At 49.8% G+C, this 18292-nt stretch overlaps 1 protein-coding gene across 1 annotated transcript in view; it reads right to left on the reverse strand.

Annotated features, from left to right (window-relative positions):
* The window catches only part of LOC139276698 (probable ATP-dependent RNA helicase DDX60), a 159552-nt gene that overhangs the window by 56329 nt on the left and 84931 nt on the right, over positions 1–18292 (reverse strand). Inside the window, exons 24-26 of the mRNA XM_070894704.1 lie at positions 17557–17684; positions 7447–7605; positions 1920–2058 (exon numbers count right to left, since the gene is read on the reverse strand). Coding sequence (XP_070750805.1) covers positions 1920–2058; positions 7447–7605; positions 17557–17684 — 426 coding nt within the window. The remainder of the gene's footprint in view (positions 1–1919; positions 2059–7446; positions 7606–17556; positions 17685–18292) is intronic.

Genomic DNA, 18292 nt, shown 5'->3' on the forward strand with positions numbered 1-18292 from the left:
CCGTCCAGGTCTTGCTGTATCTGGGCATGGACTGCTTCATTATCTGAGGAGGACTTTACCTCTGAGCCATGAGCACAGCTACCCAATTTGTTTCTAAATAGTTCCAAAATTAGATCCAGATTAAAATATCTGCTGCACTTGCACCTTAATCGTTCAAGTAGTTGCATGTTATTTATCTCGGGCCAAATCTTCCTGGAATAATAACGGCCCATTAATGACGCACATCTTTATTAATGCACAAATCTGCCAGCAAGCTCAGGGTTAGCAGAGTTACACCGTGCCTTGCGAATGTCCAGAACTTGCTGCTCGATTTTCGCTGCCCCGCCGTTTGCGTTGCACAAACAGCAGCTTGCCCTCGATCTCCCTGTTATTTTTAAGAACTTGCTGGATTTGAACATTAATTTTCCATTGAACTCGCTGCAAAAAGTTCATAACTAATAGTGTAAGTGCCCTTTAAACTAGGTGATAATTGTTAATGCAATGCCAATCAATCTCTCCGGTCCAGAAAGGGAACAATTTATACCGTTGAGTCTCATTCCTGCATGTACCTGTAGTAAATTTTTGTTAATTCATTGGAACAATGCCGCCCATTAGCTCCCGAGAGGGGAGCGCTAATTGCTTACCGCCAGAGGGTGGCGCTGTCAGTGGCTCCCGGGAACCTCAGCGGAGGTTTATCGTCGGCGCTGACAGTGAGCACGGCGCAATCTAGCGCCACCCACTTGGTGATGTCAATGGGTGTGTAACACCCCCGATCGCGCCGTGGTCGAGAACTTCGATGGGTTCGCCCGCCTTAGCGCCTGGCTCTAATGGTGACAGAGAGAGCAGGCGTTCCCAAACCTCCCGGGACGAGCATGAAACGGATCAGCAGGCGGGTGGTTATCAGCTGAGATTTTTTCATTTACATTCACTCTATTTACATTTGTTTAAAAGTTTGTCCGATGCTCAACAGTGTTCAAATGAACTCCCTTGCATTCATTTGCACTCTTCGGGTGGTCCAGCTGACCTCCCCTTTAGGCACTAGGACCCGTGGCGTCACATCGTAAGCGCTCCCGTAATCGCGCCCTGCGTTTGAACTTTGGCACCCTAAGCGTTCCACTCCCCTCTTGGGGCGCTAAAAACCAATATCCCGGTTGGAGGCGGTAAACGTCACCGCCTCAAACCGGGCCACAATCAATTGATCCCCCAACATTTTTAAACACTTTTCATTCTTGTTTCTATTTTTCTCTCTCTCATAATCCAATCTTTCTTTTCCTGATTTGACTCTAATTCACCCGATTTCCTTCTCCGTCATTCTTCTGTTCCTTTCTCAATCCTTAAATCTGATTGGTTATGTCTGTAATGCACTTATGAATGACTCCACGAGACAATGTGTTGTACTCAAACTGTAGTGACCTTGGTCCTTTATTCATAACTCCAGAGTGAGGCACCTACATGGTGGGCAGCCTTTTATACTGGGCCCTGCACACCTATGCAGGTGACCCTCAAGTCTCCCACCACAGTGCCCTCTGGTGGACAGCCTCTGCCACAGGGGCAGGAAACCCCGGTCTCCACCAGTTGCACCCTCTAGTGGTGCCAGCATAATATATACACAGTGTAAACCTTATTGAAGGTACATCAGGTAACAAGTCTCCATCTTATGCAACTATACAGTGACTACACAGAGAGTATATCTATAGTCTGCATAAATAACAGTTAGAGCGATAGATTCACTGTCGGCCCTGTTACCCTCCCAGAGGCCCTGTTACCCTCCCAGAGGCCCTGTTACCCTCCCAGAGGCCCCGTTACCCTCGCTGCGCCGGTATCAGCTCACGCCTCCAGCATATTGCGACGCAGCAATTGTTTTGAGCTGAAGGGCGCAGTATAAAATCTAATGGCGTACAGAGCGAGATGTCCCACTCCTGCGCGATCCAACCCCTTACCTTTTCATCTGCTGCTGAAGCCGGTGCAAAAGTGCAGTCTGGAGGGAGTGTATGAAGTTGTTGATATCTCGTGCGCAACATGTCATATTCGGTTCGATATTCTGCTAATTGTTCAGATTGATTTCTGGTGGGGTTAGTCCTTTCAAAATAAAAATGAACAAAGAAGCTGATGAACAAAAGATTTAAGGTTGAAATTTGCAGTGATAGTCATGACCGATGAGCATCATAACATGTTTGCATATCATTGCCTCAGTGGGTAGCACTCTCGCCTCTGAGTCAGAAGGTTGTGGGTTCAAGTTCCACTCCAGAGATTGCACACAAAAAAAATCTAGGCTGACGCTCCAGTGCGGTGCTGAGGGAGTGCTGCACTGTCGGAGGTGCCGTCTTTCAGACAAGATGTTAAACCGAGGCCCCTTCTGCTATCTCAGGTGGACGTAAAAGATCCCGCGGCACTATATCGAAGAAGAGCAGGGGAGTTATCCCCGATGTCCTGGCCAATATTTATCCCTCAATCAACATCACTAATACAGATTATCTGGTCATTATCACATTGCTGTTTGTGGGACTTGCTGTGCACAAATTGGCTGTCGTGTTTCCAACAATAAAACAGTGACTACATTTCAAAAGTACTCAATTGGCTGTAAAGTGCTTGTGGATGTCCTGAGGTTGTGAAAGGTGCGATATAAATGAAAGTTCTTGGTTTAACGTCTCATCCAAAAGACAGCAGCTCCGACAATGCAGCATTCCCTCAGTACTGCCAGCCTAGATTGATAGCCACTCATTTCTTGGTGGCCACTGGGTGGGAGGCCCGTTTTTGGTGTCCGCTGCCACCAGGAGCCGCTTTGGTCGCCGTTGCACGGGAGGCAGCGGGAGCAGCAGCGGGCGTCATCGGTGGGCAGGAGCGGGCAGGAGTGAGACTCGGCGGCAAGCCTCATGAGAGTGCATCATGTGGAGGCCTCGCCACTCGGGTTTATCCAGAAGGCCTCCACTGCGCATGCACGGGATTTAGGCAGTTTTTATAGTTTTGGGGGTGACTGCTGTAGTCCTTTTGTGGCCCTTGCACACTAATTGAGGAAGTGATCAGGGCCATAAAAGGTCACTACTCAATTGCACCTGCGAGGGGAGGAGAGAGGAGAAAGGCAACAGGAGAGAGAGAGAGCAGAGGATACAGAGGAGAGAGAGAGGAGAGAGGAGAGAAAGAGAGAAGAGAGGAGAGGAGAGGAGGAGAGCAGAGAGGAGAGAGAGAGAGAAGAGAATAGAGGAGAGAGGAGAGAGGAGAGAAAGAGAGAAGAGAATAGAGGAGAGAGAGGAGAGGAGAGAATAGAGGAGAGAGGAGAGAGAAAGAGGAGAGAGAAAGGAGAGAGAGGAGCAAGGTGAGGAGAGAGAAAGGAGAGGAGAGAGAGAGAAAGGAGAGAGGAGAGAGAGAGAAGAGAGAGAGATGAGAGAGGAGAGAGGAAGAGGAGAGAGAAAGGAGAGAGAGAAGAGAGAGAGGAACGAGGAGAGAGAGAGGAGAGAGGAGAGAGAGAGAGGAGAGAGGAGAGAGAGAGGAGAGAGAGAGAGGAGAGAGAAAGGAGAGAGAGAGGAGAGAGGAGAGAGAGAGGAGGGAGGAGAGAGAGAGGAGAGAGAGAGGAGAGAGGAGAGAGAGAGAGAGGGGAGAGGATACAGTGAAGAGAGAGAGAGGAGAGAGGAGAGAGAGAGAGAGGAAGAGAGGAGAGAGAGAAAGGAGAAAGAGAGGAGAGAGAGAGGAGAGAGGAGAGAGAGAGAGAGAGGAGAGAGAGAGGAGAGAGAGAGGATACAGTGAAAAGAAGAGAGAGAGAGGAGAGAGAGAAAGGGAGAGGAGAGAGAGAGGAGAGAAGTCTGAGTTGCAGAGGGGGCAGTGTGACATATTTATACCCAGACTCTTGAGCAACTATTCCTCTCATCATAGAAGATGAGTGGGCAGAAATCGTTAATGAAGACTGGCAGAACCAGGCCCACAGCTCCGTGGTCCAATGAGCAGGAGTTGGAGGAACTAATGACAGAGGTGGAGCACAGGTAGAGTGAACTCACCTGGGACCCAAGCCTCCACCAGCCCAATACCGACATCTTTGGATGGACGTAGGTCAGATGGTCAATGCAGCGGGCAACGTGGAGTGCGATGGAGACCAATGCCACAAACGGTGGAACGATTTGGTGGCGGCAGCCAAAGTGAGCACAAGTTTATTTGGCCCCTCCTGTCCAAAGCCAAAAAGGTTGTGCACACGATGTGTGTGTGTGGGAGTGTGTGGGGGGGTATGAGCAAAGGGAGTCAAGGCTGCAACGTTTCTTTGTGCAGAGAAAACAAGCAGACAAACAGGCAAGCCTGCGTGCGACTGGAGGGGGCCCACAAGATGTGGTCCAATTCACGAGGCTGGAGGAGCTTGCGTTGGCATTGGTGGGACATTGGCGCATTCCAACCACAAACGTTTCTGCAGATCCGGTGCTACCGCAGGGCAAGGCTACACTCATCTCTGGTCATGGCATGAAAGTACTTGCAATGTTAATGCACTCGCGGTTGAACGCAGACCTTGTCACCCATTATTGGTGTGGACATGTAGAGATAGGACTCCTTGCTGGTATAATGTGAGATGGAATGGCTCACAACTCACTTTCACCACCAGCCCCGCCCCCGCTGCAAACCGAAATGTTGTCCTCTACTTGCAGATGCTGTCTCGGACACCACGGATCTGGAGAGCCCATCGACCCATGGCCTTCACAGAAGCCGTCGCACCCCAGCATCTCCCACCCCGACGTTCTCCATACCCAAGGACTACCGGACCCTTCCTGCACCCCCAGCCCACATCACCCATGTCCACCACTCCCACCTCCGCCACCCAGGGCCAGGAAGAAAAGGAGAGAGAGGAGGGAGAAGGGCCCATATTTGTGCCCCTTCACCTGGAGGATCCGGAAGCGCCTGACATCAGCCCCCTGCCAAGGCAGCCAAGTGTCCACAGAACCTCGGCGTCGGGCTCAGATTTCCTGGGGTTTGCAACAGACTCCACTCAAGCAATTGCAGAGTCCGTGGCTCAAAGGGAAGCAAGGCCCCAGCACCCAGCAGCATCGAGCAACCACCTGCGGATGCAGGACAGCTCGCTCTATTGAGCCAGATGGCCCAGCTATCAACCACCGGCGTGGAGGTAGGTCGCGAGATGCAGCTGACCATGGCTGGGACAGCTGGCAGCATCGCCACAATCGCTCGGCAGCACGGTGAAAGGATGGAGCGCCTCCTCACAGTGTTGGAGCGCACACCAGAAAGCGTCGAGGCCATACGGCAGGAGATGGCTTCTGCACGCGTGCTGCAAGCCCCCGACCCCAAACCCCACACAGGTGCGGAGGAGCAGAGGATCCAGGTGCCTTCAGTCCCAGGCCCTACATTGTCCTCGAGACGCACACGTCGACACACATCTCACTGCCCTTCTGCACAACCTCCTGAACCAGAGGCAGTGAGGGGCAGGGGAGGGCCACTCTGTCATGTAGGCATAGGGAGGAAGAGGAGAGCAGGCATTACTACAAGGCGGGGGGGGAAGAGAGGTGCCGTGTAGAGGGGTGGACGTTGCTTCCTTGTCTAAATGTATGTATATGTGATAATATTATGTAACGTTTGTCATTGTGCACTTGTAAATACGCTCACATTGTTGACCCTTTGTTTGTGCGTGTGTCAATTTAACATCATGTGTGTGGTGCGTTGCGCCAACCACACATCGGTCCCTCAGGTCATCTACTTCATCAGGAATACCTTCTCATCCACATCTGACTGCAGTGTATAATGGGTCCTGTCATCAGGCCATCGCAAAACCAATGAATGCAGGAAGGCTGCCATTCAATTACTCTAGTTTACCAAGTTGCAGGGCAGGCCTTAAGGCTTGCACTTAAATACTTTTTTTGCAAGGCCAAAGATGGAGGAGTGCCACCCCTGAGATGACATGGTCATCAGTTACATTGCAGTATATTGTGCGAGACAATTAATGAATCAGCTTGGATGTACAACATGTGAGATGCTGAACACTTGTCAGTCACTCATAATAATTGTCCCTTCGCCATTGGCCTTCTCAATGAAGGACTTTTAGCAAGTTGCAACAAAAAAAGCCTCCATTAGCTTAGACACATTTCAGTCGGTTTCATCACATCCAATTTAAACATCAGTATCAGCAAGAAAGTAATGCAACATTGACCTAACTTCTTTTCAGCGGTCCCACTGATATGATGCAGAATCTGACTGGCTGCCGTGATGCGATGGCCACCAGCACTCCCTCCCAGTGCCAGAGCTACCCCATTCCATTGCTCCGTCCCTCTGTCCCTACCTCCCGAGTGCTGCCCGATCACACTGCAGCCTCCCTCCATCCCTCCCTCACTCCCTACCTCCCGAGTGCTGCCCGATCACACTGCGGCCTCCATCCTTCCCTCTGTCCCTACCTCCCGAGTGCTGCCCGATCACACTGCGGCCTCCAGCACTCCCTACCTCCCGATTGCTGCCCGATCACACTGCGGCCTCCATCCCTCCCTCTGTCTTTACCTCCCAATTGCTGCCCGATCACACTGCGGCCTCCATCCCTCCCTCTGTCCCTACCTCCCGAGTGCTGCCCGATCACACTGCGGCCTCCATCCCTCCCTCTGTCCCTACCTCCCGAGTGCTGCCCGATCACACTGCGGCCTCCAGCACTCCCTACCTCCCGATTGCTGCCCGATCACACTGCGGCCTCCATCCCTCTCTCACTCCCTACCTCCCGATTGCTGCCCGATCACACTGCGGCCTCCAGCGCTCCCTACCTCCCGATTGCTGCCCGATCACACTGCAGCCTCCAGCACTCCCTCTGTCCCTCACTCCCTCCCTCCCGATTGCTGCCCGATCACACTGCTGCCTCCATCCCTCCCTCGTCCCTCACTCCCTATCTCCCGAGTGCTGCCCGATCACACTGCGGCCTCCAGCGCTCCCTACCTCCATCCCTCCCTCCCTCCCGATTGCTGCCCGATCACACTGCGGCCTCCCTCCCTCCCTCTGTCCCTACCTCCCGAGTGCTGCCCGATCACACTGCAGCCTCCATCCCTCCCTCCATCCCTCCCTCCCTCCCGAGTGCTGCCCAATCACACTGCGGCCTCCAGCGCTCCCTCCCTCCCTCTGTCCCTACCTCCCGAGTGCTGCCCGATCACACTGCGGCCTCCCGCCCGCCCGATGTGCAATTGCTGGACCACTGCTGCCCAGCTCAGTCCTGCTTTTCCAGAGCGGTCCTTCTGGAGGGCGGCAGGTCGGCGGGAGTGCAGGAAAAGTGATCAAAATGCTGATTAACAGACACCCGGCATGGGCGGGCGGGACACTGCGACGTGGGCGGAACCCTCCCCCACCAATTTTCCGCCGGTTGGATCCTTGGCGGGAGATGGGCGGCTCCACAGGTATCGCCCACAAAACCGCCATTTCCGGCGGGACCTAATTCTATTCTATTGTTCTGGTCAGCAAAACCCAGACGACCGGTGAAGGCTATCTTTGAAATGGAAATTATAATAAAATACTCACATAGATTCTTCTTTTTCCAGGTATTTTGCCAGCTTTTGTAGCCTGTTTTCTATCTGGAGTCGTGCTTTTTCATCCCCAGGTTTTACTTTGCTTTCCAATTTTTCCACGAGATGTTCTAATAGTTCATCAGCAAAATCTTCAACCATTATTATATCAAACCTAAAACAATGGTAAAGGCAAATTAGAATCATAGAATGGTTATAGCACAGCAAGAGGCCATTCGGCCCGTTGAGCCCGTGCCGGCTCTCTGCAAGAGCCCTTCAGGTAGTCTTACTCTCCTGCCCTTTCTCCGTAGCCTTGCAATTTTTTTCCTTCAGCTACTTATCCAACTGCCTCTTGAAAGCTACAATTGAGTCTGCCTCCACCACCCTCTCAGGCCGTGCATTCCAGATCCTAACCACTCGCTGCGTAAAAACGTTTTTCCTCATGTCGCCTTTGGTTCTTCTGCCAATCATCTTAAATCCGTGTCCTCTGGTTCTCCACCCTTCCGCCAATGGGAACAGTTTCTCTCCATCTACACTGTCCAGACCCCCCATGATTTTGAACCCCTCTCTCAAATCTCCTCTCAACCTTCTCTGCTCTAAGAAGAACAACCCCAGCTTCTCCAGTCTATCCACGTAACCGAAGTCCCTCATCCCCGGAATCATTCTCGTAAATCTTTTCTGCACCCTCTCTAAAGCCTTCACATCCTTCCTAAATTGCAGCGCCCAGAGTTGGACTCAATACTCCAGTTGTGGTCGAACCTGTGTTTTATGAAGGTTGATCATAACTTCCTTGCTTCTGTACTCAATGAGGCTAGAAATAGTTTTTTTTGGTGATTGTAAATATTTTTCCAGCATTTTTTGCCAAAAATACAATTTAAAATACCGCTATTTTACTAAAGGGGTAAAATTGGCAACAAAATGCGCTCGATGGTAAAAATCGGCGTTGCACGAGGATTCGCGGTGGAAACAGCAGTCCTCGCCAACTTTAGCCTGAGGTCTATCACCGCCAAAAATACAGGCACTGGGAGGGGGAACACACACACAAAAAATTGCAAAAAACAAAAAATAAAAAATATCGTAAAACATTTAAAAGACCCTTAACTAAGTAATCGCTGCAAAAGAATGAAAAAATAAAAACTTTAACTTACCTTTTTGGCAGGTCTTCGTATTTACCGTTGTTTCTGAAGCAGCAACGCAGGTTTATCTCGGCCGTTTTTTTCTTCCTAACTACGGGTCTGCCGAACGGCCAATTTTAAGTGGTCGCATTTTTCTTGGCATTGCACAACAGCGGTCCGCTCTTCAGCGGTATTTCAAAACTGGCGGCGCACAACTTTGGCCAATTTAGGTGAGCACCTTTTACCGTCAAAAAAGGCGAACAACAGTTGACAAAACAGGTGCAAGGCTGGTCAATTTCTAACCCTATACTTGTATTTATAAAGCCCAGTACACACAAGTCCAATATTAATATATATCAAGAAAAGCAGTGGTCCGAGTACTGACCCCTGGGGAACACCACTGAATACCTTCCTCCAGTCCGAAAAAAAAACCGTTCACCACTACTCCCCGTTTCCTGTCACTCTGCCAATTTAGATCCATGCTGGCATTATCCCTTTTATTCCATGGGCTTCAACTTTGCTGCCAAGCCTATTATGTGGCACTTTGCCAAACACCTTTTGGACGTCCATGTACACCACTTCAACCGCCTTGCCCTTATCAACCCTGTCTGTTACCTCATCAAAAAACTCGATCAAGTTGGTTAAACATGATTTGCCTTTAACAAATCCATGCTGGGAACGTCAGCATAGATTTGTTTAGGGAAGTTCGTTTCTGACGAACTTGATTGAATATTTTGAGGAGGTAACAAGGAGGATCAATGAGGGCAGTGCGTATGATGTAGTGTATATAGATTTTAGCAAGGCCTTTAATACCCCTAGACTGATCACAAAAGTAAAAACCCATGGGATCCAGGGTAATGTGGCAAGTTGGATCCAAAACTGTCTCTGAGGCAGGAAGCAAAGGGTAATGGTTGATGGGTGTTTTTGTGACTGAAAGGCTGCTTCCAGTGGGGTTCCGCATAGCTCAGTAATAGGTCCCTTCCTTTTTGTGGTATATATCAATGATTTAGACGAATATAAGGGGTATGATTAAGAAATTTGCAGATGATACTAAAATCGACTGTGTAGTTGACAATGAAGAAGAAAGCTGTAGACGCCAGGACGATATCAATGGACTGGTCAGGTGGGAGAACAGTGGCAAATCGAATTTAATCCGGATAAGTGTGAGGTAATGCATTTAGGGAGGGCTAACAAGGCAAGGGAATACACATTAGCCTGGAAATCCCAGCCTCCCCGGGTCCGTACGGAGTGTGTACGGATCCCGGATGGCATCGCAAAAGCCAATTTTCAGCGCACAATGCGCATGTGCTGAAAACCGGCTTTTCCGATCTGTCAAAGCTTGACAGATCCTCCACATCTCCAGAGCAAGATTGCGGTATTTACCCATATCTTGCCTAGCAGATATCCTGAAAACTCTTGCACCTGTTAAAAGCAGCAACATAGCCTACTTTTACAGGCGTAAGAGTTTTAAAACACACAAAAACATTGTAAAATAACATTTTAAAAACACTTTTTTATTGTTAATAGCCCTGTCCAGTCAGCTAAGTTTATTTTAAACCATAATTTAATGAAATTTGTTAAAAATTCGGAAAAGTATTTTTTTTTATAATACATAAATAACTTTAATTTAAATGAATGTTAAATATGTGATGTACATTTTCTATTTTTTATTAGTGTTTGGGTGTTTGGGGGCTGTTTCTCAATCATAATAATGGGAACTCCAACTTACGGAGCTCCCGTTATTATGAATGAGAACATACTTTACCTGGATTGACTGCCCAGTGCCATGTGACTGCAGCTCCAGCCCTGCGCATGTGCTGATGTGCACGCGCTGTGACGCGCAGTCAGTGAAGGCCTCAGGACCGGGAACTCGCGTGGGCGCAGCAGGAACAGGTAGGTGCGCATCTTTTTGAACTTTTTCAGTCGATCGCCCGCGGGAAGCAGCCGACCGGGATTTCTAGGCCATTAAATAGTAGGACTCTGGGAAGTGTGGAGGAACAAAGGGACCTTGGAGTGCATATCCAAAGATCCCTGAAGGTAGCAGACCGGGTAGATAAGGTGGTTCAGAAGGCATTCAGAAATCTTGCCTTTATTAGTCAAGGCTTAGAATACAAGGGCAGGGGGGTTATGCTTGAACTGTATAAAACAGTTAGGCCACAGCTGGAGTACTGCGTGTAGTTCTGGTCACCACATTACAGGAAAAATGTGCTTGTACTAGAGAAGGTACAGAGGAAATTTATGAGGATGTTGCCAGGACTGGAGAATTTTAACTATGAGCAAAGATTGGATAGGCAGGGGCTGTTTTCTTTGAAACAGAGGAGGCTGAGAGAAGACCTTATAGAGGTGTATAAAATTATGAAGGGCCTAGAGTGGATAGGAAGGACCTATTTCCCTTAGCAGAGAGGTCAACAACTAAGAGGCATAGATTTAAAGTAATTAGTAAGAGGTTTAGAGAGGATTTGAGGGGAAATTTCTTCACCCAGAGGGTGGTGGGGGTCTGGAACTCGCTGCCTGAAAGGGTGGTCGAGGCAGAAACCCTCACCACATTTAAAAAGTACTTGGATGTGCACTTGTGTCATAACCTACAGGGCTACGGACCTAGAACTGGAAAGTGGGATTAGGCTGGATAGCTCTAGGTCGGCCGGCACGGACACGTTGGGCTGAAGTGGCCTCTTTCCGTGCTCTAAATTTCTATGATTCAATGAATCTATAACTTCCCTGCTCTTCTTCAAAATAATGGCCATGGGATCTTTTACCGACAGGCCACTCAGGAACTAAAATATATATATTTTCCCATTTAGCCTCCCTTTATTCTCAGGCACTCCAAAAAGAAAAAAAGACTTGCATTTATATCGCGCATTTCACGACTTGCTCTACTTCAAAATAGTGCCACGGGATCTTTTATGTCCACTTGAAAAAGCAGACAGGGCCTCTGTTTAACATCTCATCTGAAAGGCAACACTTCTGACAGTTCAGAACTCCCTCAGCACTGCACTGGAGTGACAGCCTATATTTTTTGGTGTTTAAGTTCCTGGAGTGGGATTTGAACCCACAACCTTTCTAATTGAGAAGCAACTGTGCTACCCACTGAGCCCCGGCATTAAAGAGGAGCAGCTAGAGTATTTTCTAAATGGTAAGAGTTAAGGAACTGTGTCAGATCAAAGCGATTCGAGTGTCGCCGTACATAAATCACTAAAATGCGAGTGAACATGTACAAAACGCAATCAAAACGACTAATGGAATGTTGGCCTTTGTCTCAAAGGGGGGGGGGGGGCGCGGGGGGGGCTGGAATACATAGGACAGGAAGTGACACTTAAGTTGTATACAGCCTGGATCAGACACCATTTAGAGCACTGTGCTCAGTTCTGGGAACCGCACCTGATGAAGGATATCGGCCTTGGAGGGAGGGGAGTGCAGATACACCAGACTGATACCGAGGCTCAGAGGGTTAAATTATGAGGTCAGGTTACATAATCTTGGCTTGCTTTCCCTTGATTTTCTATTTTTTATTAGTGTTTGGGTGTTTGGGGGCTGTTTCTCAATCTAAATAATGGGAACTCCAGCTTACGGAGCTCCCATTATTATGAATGAGAACACACTTTACCTGGATTGGCTGCCCAGAGCCATGTGACTGAAGCACCAGCCCTGCGCATGTGCTGATGTGCACGCGGATCAACATGCAGTCAGTGGAGGCCTCAGGACCGGGAACTCGTGTGGGTGCAGCAGGAACAGGAAGGCGCGCATCTTTTTTTAAATTTTTCAGTCGATCGCCCCCCGGGAAGCAGCTGACCAGATTTCTGAGGATTGATATAATCGAGCTGTTTAAAATGATAAAAGTATTTGATAATGTAGATAGAGAGAAACTATTTACTTTGGTGGGGGAATCAAGATCAAGGGGGAAAAATCTTCAAATTACAGCTGGACCATTCAGGAGTTTTTCCCATAAAGGGTCGTTGAGCTGGCCTTCCCCTGCCCGCCGGGTCTCGCTTAGGGCGGCGATGTCAATGACAAAACGTCTAAGTTCCCGGGCAACTATAGCGGAGCGGCGTTCTGGCCTGTTGCTATTGGAGTTGAACATGAGAGTCCTGACGTTCCAGGTCCCGAACTTCATATTATCGAAGTGGAAGATGCCTGTGCGTGAGTTCTTTTAACGTGGGGTGGCAGCTACACGGGCTTAGCTAAGGTCTTGGTCCAATGGCAAGGGGGTCCAAGACGACTGGAGATCAGGCACTGCTGTATGAGCCTAATTGCCTAATTGCCTACGGCGAGATGTTGGCTACAAGCTCGGTGCCGAGTAGCGCCATACAAATGGTAGTGGAAATCTGGAACTCTCTCCCACTGAAAGGTTGTGGATGCTGGGGGAACAATTGGAGCTTTCAAGACTGAGATCGCTAAGATTTTTGTTGGGGAAGGGTATCGAGGGATATGGAGCAAAGGCAGATAAATGGGGTTGAGGTCACAGATCAGCCATTATCGAGGTGATTGGCGGAACAGGCTCGAGGGGTTGAATGGCCCACTCCTGCTCCGAATGTATTCGAGCCTCTTCTGCCTTAGTTACCCGTGGAAATTCATCCCAATCCCCACCCCCATAGTGAGCACAGCAACTCCTTTCCACCATATTATGGGCCCAAGTTTCCACATGATTTGCGCCTGATTTTTTAGGAGCAACTGGTGGAGAACGGACTATCTTAGAAATCGCAATTCTCCACATTTTTTTTTCTGCAGTTCTAGTCAGGTAGAACAGTTCTAGTTTAGAACAGAATTTTTTCTTCAAAAGGGGGCGTGTCCGGCCACTGACGCCTGATTTGAAAGTTTCCACAGTGAAAACGTACTCCAAACTAAAGTAGAATGGAGCAAGTGAAGATTTTTGTAGAACTGAAAAAACCTGTTCTACACATTAAAAAATCAGGCGCAGGTTACAAATTAGGCGTCCAGAACGAGGTGGGGGGGAGGGGGGGGGGGGAAGGGAAGTCATTAAATTCTATAATAAATCCTTATTTATACTTATACAAATATTATACAAATAAATCCAACCTGAATAAACATTTATCAGCAAAGAAAAGATTAAATAAACCATCTTCCTGCCTGTGTGAAAATGCTTCAGGCAGGCCTTTTGGGACCGAAGGCTGAACGGGCCGGGCCCGAGACTTTGGGCAGGGCCCATCCCCAGCACCAGATTTACAGGTAGGTGGCGTTGGGTTGGGTCTGGTCGGGGAGGTTCGGTTCGGGAGAGCGGGGGGGGGGAGGGAGAGAGGGGGGGAGAGAGGGGGGGAGAGAGGGGGAGAGAGAGAGGGAGGGGGGGAGGTCAGGAAGGGATCCAGTCCGGGAGCGGGAGTCGGGTCGGGTCCAGTGGGGGGGGGGGGGCGGTCGGGTCGGGGGGCGGGAGCACGGGTCGGGTCGGGTCCAGTCGGGGGGGCGAGGAGCGGGAACAGGAGCGCGGTCAGGTCGGGTCGGGTCCAGTCGGGGGGGCGAGGAGCGGGAACAGGAGCGCGGTCGGGTCGGGTCGGGTCCAGTCGGGGGGGCGAGGAGCGGGAACAGGAGCGCGGTCGGGTCGGGTCGGGTCCAGTCGGGGGGGGGGGGGGGGGGGGAGTGGGAACAGGAGCTCGGGTCGGGTCCAGTTGGGCGGGGGGGGTGGAGGCGGGGAGCGGGAACAGGAGCGCGGGTCGGGTCGGGTCGGGTCTAGTTGGGGAGGCGGGGAGCGGGAACAGGAGGTCGGGTCGGGTCCTGTCGGGGAGGCGGGAGGCGGGGAGCGGGAACAGGAGCGCGGGTCGGGTCGGGTCGGGTCCAGTCGGGGAGGCGGGAGGCGGGGAGCGGGAACAGGAGCGCGGGTCGGGTCGGGTCGGGTCCAGTCGGGGAGGCGGGAGGCGGGGAGCGGGAACAGGAGCGCGGGTCGGGTCGGGTCCAGTTGGGGTGGGGGGGGGAGCGGAGCGGGAACAGGAGCGCGGGTCGGGTCGGGTCGGGTCCAGTCGGGGGCGGGGGAGTGGGTGTCGGGTCTGGTCCGGAGGCAGGGGGCTGGAGGGGAGCGGGTGTCGGGTCTGGTCGGGGGGGGAAGCAGGAGCTGGCCGTGGGAGGAGCCTTATTCACGCAGCCCCAGTGAAGCCATTCGGCCAGGGCTAGGGGTTGCGTGCTTCGGGCCCCTCCCACACACTTGCGTGCCCACTATAGCGCGCATGTGCAGAGGTCCCGGCACTGTTTTCAGCGCAGGGACCTGGCTCCGCCCCCCCACAGCTCGTGCTGGCTGCGCCGAGGGCCAGAGGACCTGCAAGTAGGTGGAGAATACCGAGGATTTTTTTAGGCGCACTTTGTGGCGCGAAAAACGGGCGTCCAGGTCGGGACTGCGCCATTCTAGGCACGTGTGGAAACTTGGGCCCTATGTGTGGCTAGAGCCTTGAAGAAATTGTGTGTGTGTGTGTGGTTTTAAATAGAAATTATTTGGATTGTATTCAGCCTCTTACTTCAAAACCATTTGTGCTGTTTATCTGGGGTCTCCATGCCTCTGCCTCTGATGTTATGAGGGATCAGCAGCAGAACCCACATGAAAATTCACTCTCCATGCATTGTGAAATTAGACCTTTTTATTTTATCGGGTTTTATTTAAGCAGGGAAGTCTTGCTACACCTATATAAGGTATTGGTAAGGCCACACCTGGAATACTGCGTGCAGTTTTGGATTCCATATTTACAAAAGTACTTTGGTTCGGTATTCACTAAGGAGGACACAAACAACCAAAAGGGGTCAGAGGGTCTAGTAAGAAGGAGGAACTGAGTGAAATCCTTATCAGGCGGGAAATTGTGTTGGGGAAATTGATGGGATTGAAAGCCGATAAATCCCCAGGGCCTGATGGACTGCATCCCAGAGTACTTAAGGAGGTGGCCTTGGAAATAGCGGATGCATTGACAGTCATTTTCCAACATTCCATAGACTCTGGATCAGTTCCTATGGAGTGGAGGGTAGCCAATATAACCCCACTTTTTAAAAAAGGAGGGAGAGAGAAAACAGGGAATTATAGACCGGTCAGCCTGACATCAGTAGTGGGTAAAATGATGGAATCAATTATTAAGGATGTCATAGCAGCGCATTTGGAAAAAGGAGACATGATTGGTCCAAGTCAGCATGGATTTGTGAAAGGGAAATCATGCTTGACAAATCTTCTGGAATTTTTTGAGGATGTTTCCAGTAGAGTGGACAAGGGAGAACCAGTTGATGTGGTATATTTGGACTTTCAGAAGGCTTTCGACAAGGTCCCACACAAGAGATTAATGTGCAAAGTTAAAGCACATGGGATTGGGGGTAGTGTGCTGACATGGATTGAGAACTGGTTGTCAGACAGGAAGCAAAGAGTAGGAGTAAATGGGTACTTTTCAGAATGGCAGGCAGTGACTAGTGGGGTACCGCAAGGTTCTCTGCTGGGGCCCCAGCTGTTTACATTGTACATTAATGATTTAGACGAGGGGATTAAATGTAGTATCTCCAAATTTGCGGATGACACTAAGTTGGGTGGCAGTGTGAGCTGCGAGGAGGATGCTATGAGGCTGCAGAGTGACTTGGATAGGTTAGGTGAGTGGGCAAATGCATGGCAGATGAAGTATAATGTGGATAAATGTGAGGTTATCCACTTCGGTGGTAAAAACAGAGAGTCAGACTATTATCTGAATGGTGACAGATTAGAAAAAGGGGAGGTGCAACGAGACCTGGGTGTCATGGTACATCAGTCATTGAAGGTTGGCATGCAGGTACAGCAGGCGGTTAAGAAAGCAAATGGCATGTTGGCCTTAATAGCGAGGGGATTTCAGTACAGGGGCAGAGAGGTGTTGCTACAGTTGTACAGGGCCTTGGTGAGGCCACACCTGGAGTATGTGTACAGTTTTGGTTTCCTAACTTGAGGAAGGACATTCTTGCTATTGAGGGAGGGCAGCGAAGGTTCACCAGACTGATTCCTGGAATGGCGGGACTGACATATCAAGAAAGACTGGATCAACTGGGCTTGTATTCACTGGAGTTCAGAAGAATGAGAGGGGATCTCATAGAAACGTTTAAAATTCTGATGGGTTTAGACAGGTTAGATGCAGGAAGAATGTTCCCAATATTGGGGAAGTCCAGAACCAGGGGTCACAGTCTAAGGATAAGGGGTAAGCCATTTAGGACCGAGATGAGAAGAAACTTCTTCACCCAGAGAGTGGTGAACCTGTGGAATTCTCTACCACAGAAAGTTGTTGAGGCCAATTCACTAAATATATTCAAAAAGGAGTTCGGTGTAGTCCTTACTACCAGGGGGATCAAGGGGTATGGCGAGAAAGTAGGAATGAGGAACTGAAGTTGCATGTTCAGCCATGAACTCATTGAATGGCGGTGCAGGCTCGAAGGGCCGAATGGCCTACTCCTGCACCTATTTTCTATGTTTCTATGTTTCTATGAAAGGATATACTTGCTTTGGAGGCAGTTCAGAGAAGGTTCACTAAGTTGATTCCGGAGATGAGGGGGTTGACTTCTGAGGAAAGGTTGAGTTGGTTGGGCCTCTACTCATTGGAATTCAGAAAGATGAGAGGTGATCTTATTGAAATGTATAAGATTATGAGGGGGTTTGACAAGGTGGATGCAGAGAGGATGTTTCCACTGATGGGGGAGACTAGATCTAGAGGGCATGATCTTAGAATAAGGGGCTGCCCATTTAAAACTAAGATGAGGACAAATTTCTTCTCTCAGAGGGTTATAAATCTGTGGGATTCGCTGCCTCAGAGAGCTGTGGAAGCTGGGACATTGAATAAATTTAAGACAGAAATAGACAGTTTCTTAAACGATAAGGGGATAAGGGGTTATGGGGAGCGGGCGGGGAAGTGGAGCTGAGTCCATGACCAGATCAGCCATGATCTTATTGAATGGCGGAGCAGGCTCGAGGGGCCGTATGGCCTACTCCTGCTCCTATTTCTTATGTTCTTATGTTCTTATTATATCGCTACATATAGTGACCAGACCAATTCTACTCCCCCCATGGATGGTCTAAAGTTACTCACGTGAAAAATAAAGCAGGCAATCCATTCATTTTTTGCAGTGTTTCAACCAGAAGCGGGAAGTTTTTCATCTGACTTTTCTTAAAGGTCCCTTCAAATTGAGGTTTTAGCCACAGCAGCACATCTTCAACCTGGAAAAAATCAGGGCTAACGTTACGTCACTAACGGTAACACGGCTTCTCCAACCAGCAAGACCAACCAGCAGTCCTGAAGGGATGAGCCTTGTCTTCACTGGAACATAGGAATCCCTAAGACCAAAAGAGACCAAGGTTCACCTAGTTCGCCTCGAGTTTAGAAGAATGAGAGGTGATCTCATTGAAGCACACAAAATTCTTACAGGGCTTTACCGGGTAGATGCGGGGAGGATGTTTCCCCTGCCTGGGGAGTCTAGAACCAGTCTCAGAATAAGGGGTTGGCCATTTAGGACAGAGATGAGGAGAATATTCTTCACGCAGATGGTGGTGAATTTTTGGAATTCTCTACCTTAGAGGGCTGTGGATGCTCAGTTGTTGAGTATATTCAAGACAGCACTCGATAGATTTTTGGATATTAAGGGAATCAAGGGATATGGGGATAATGCAGGAAAGGAGTTCAGGTAGAAGATCAGCCATGATCTCAGTGAATGGTGGAGCAGGCTCGAGGAGGCCGAATGGCCGACTCTTGCTCCTATTTCTTATGTTCTTATGCCTTCTACCATCCTGGTAGTTGCATGATACAATATTTGGACCTTTCCCTTGCA

Source organism: Pristiophorus japonicus, chromosome 1 (genome assembly GCF_044704955.1).
Source record: "Pristiophorus japonicus isolate sPriJap1 chromosome 1, sPriJap1.hap1, whole genome shotgun sequence".
Classification (NCBI taxonomy): Eukaryota; Metazoa; Chordata; class Chondrichthyes; family Pristiophoridae; genus Pristiophorus; species Pristiophorus japonicus.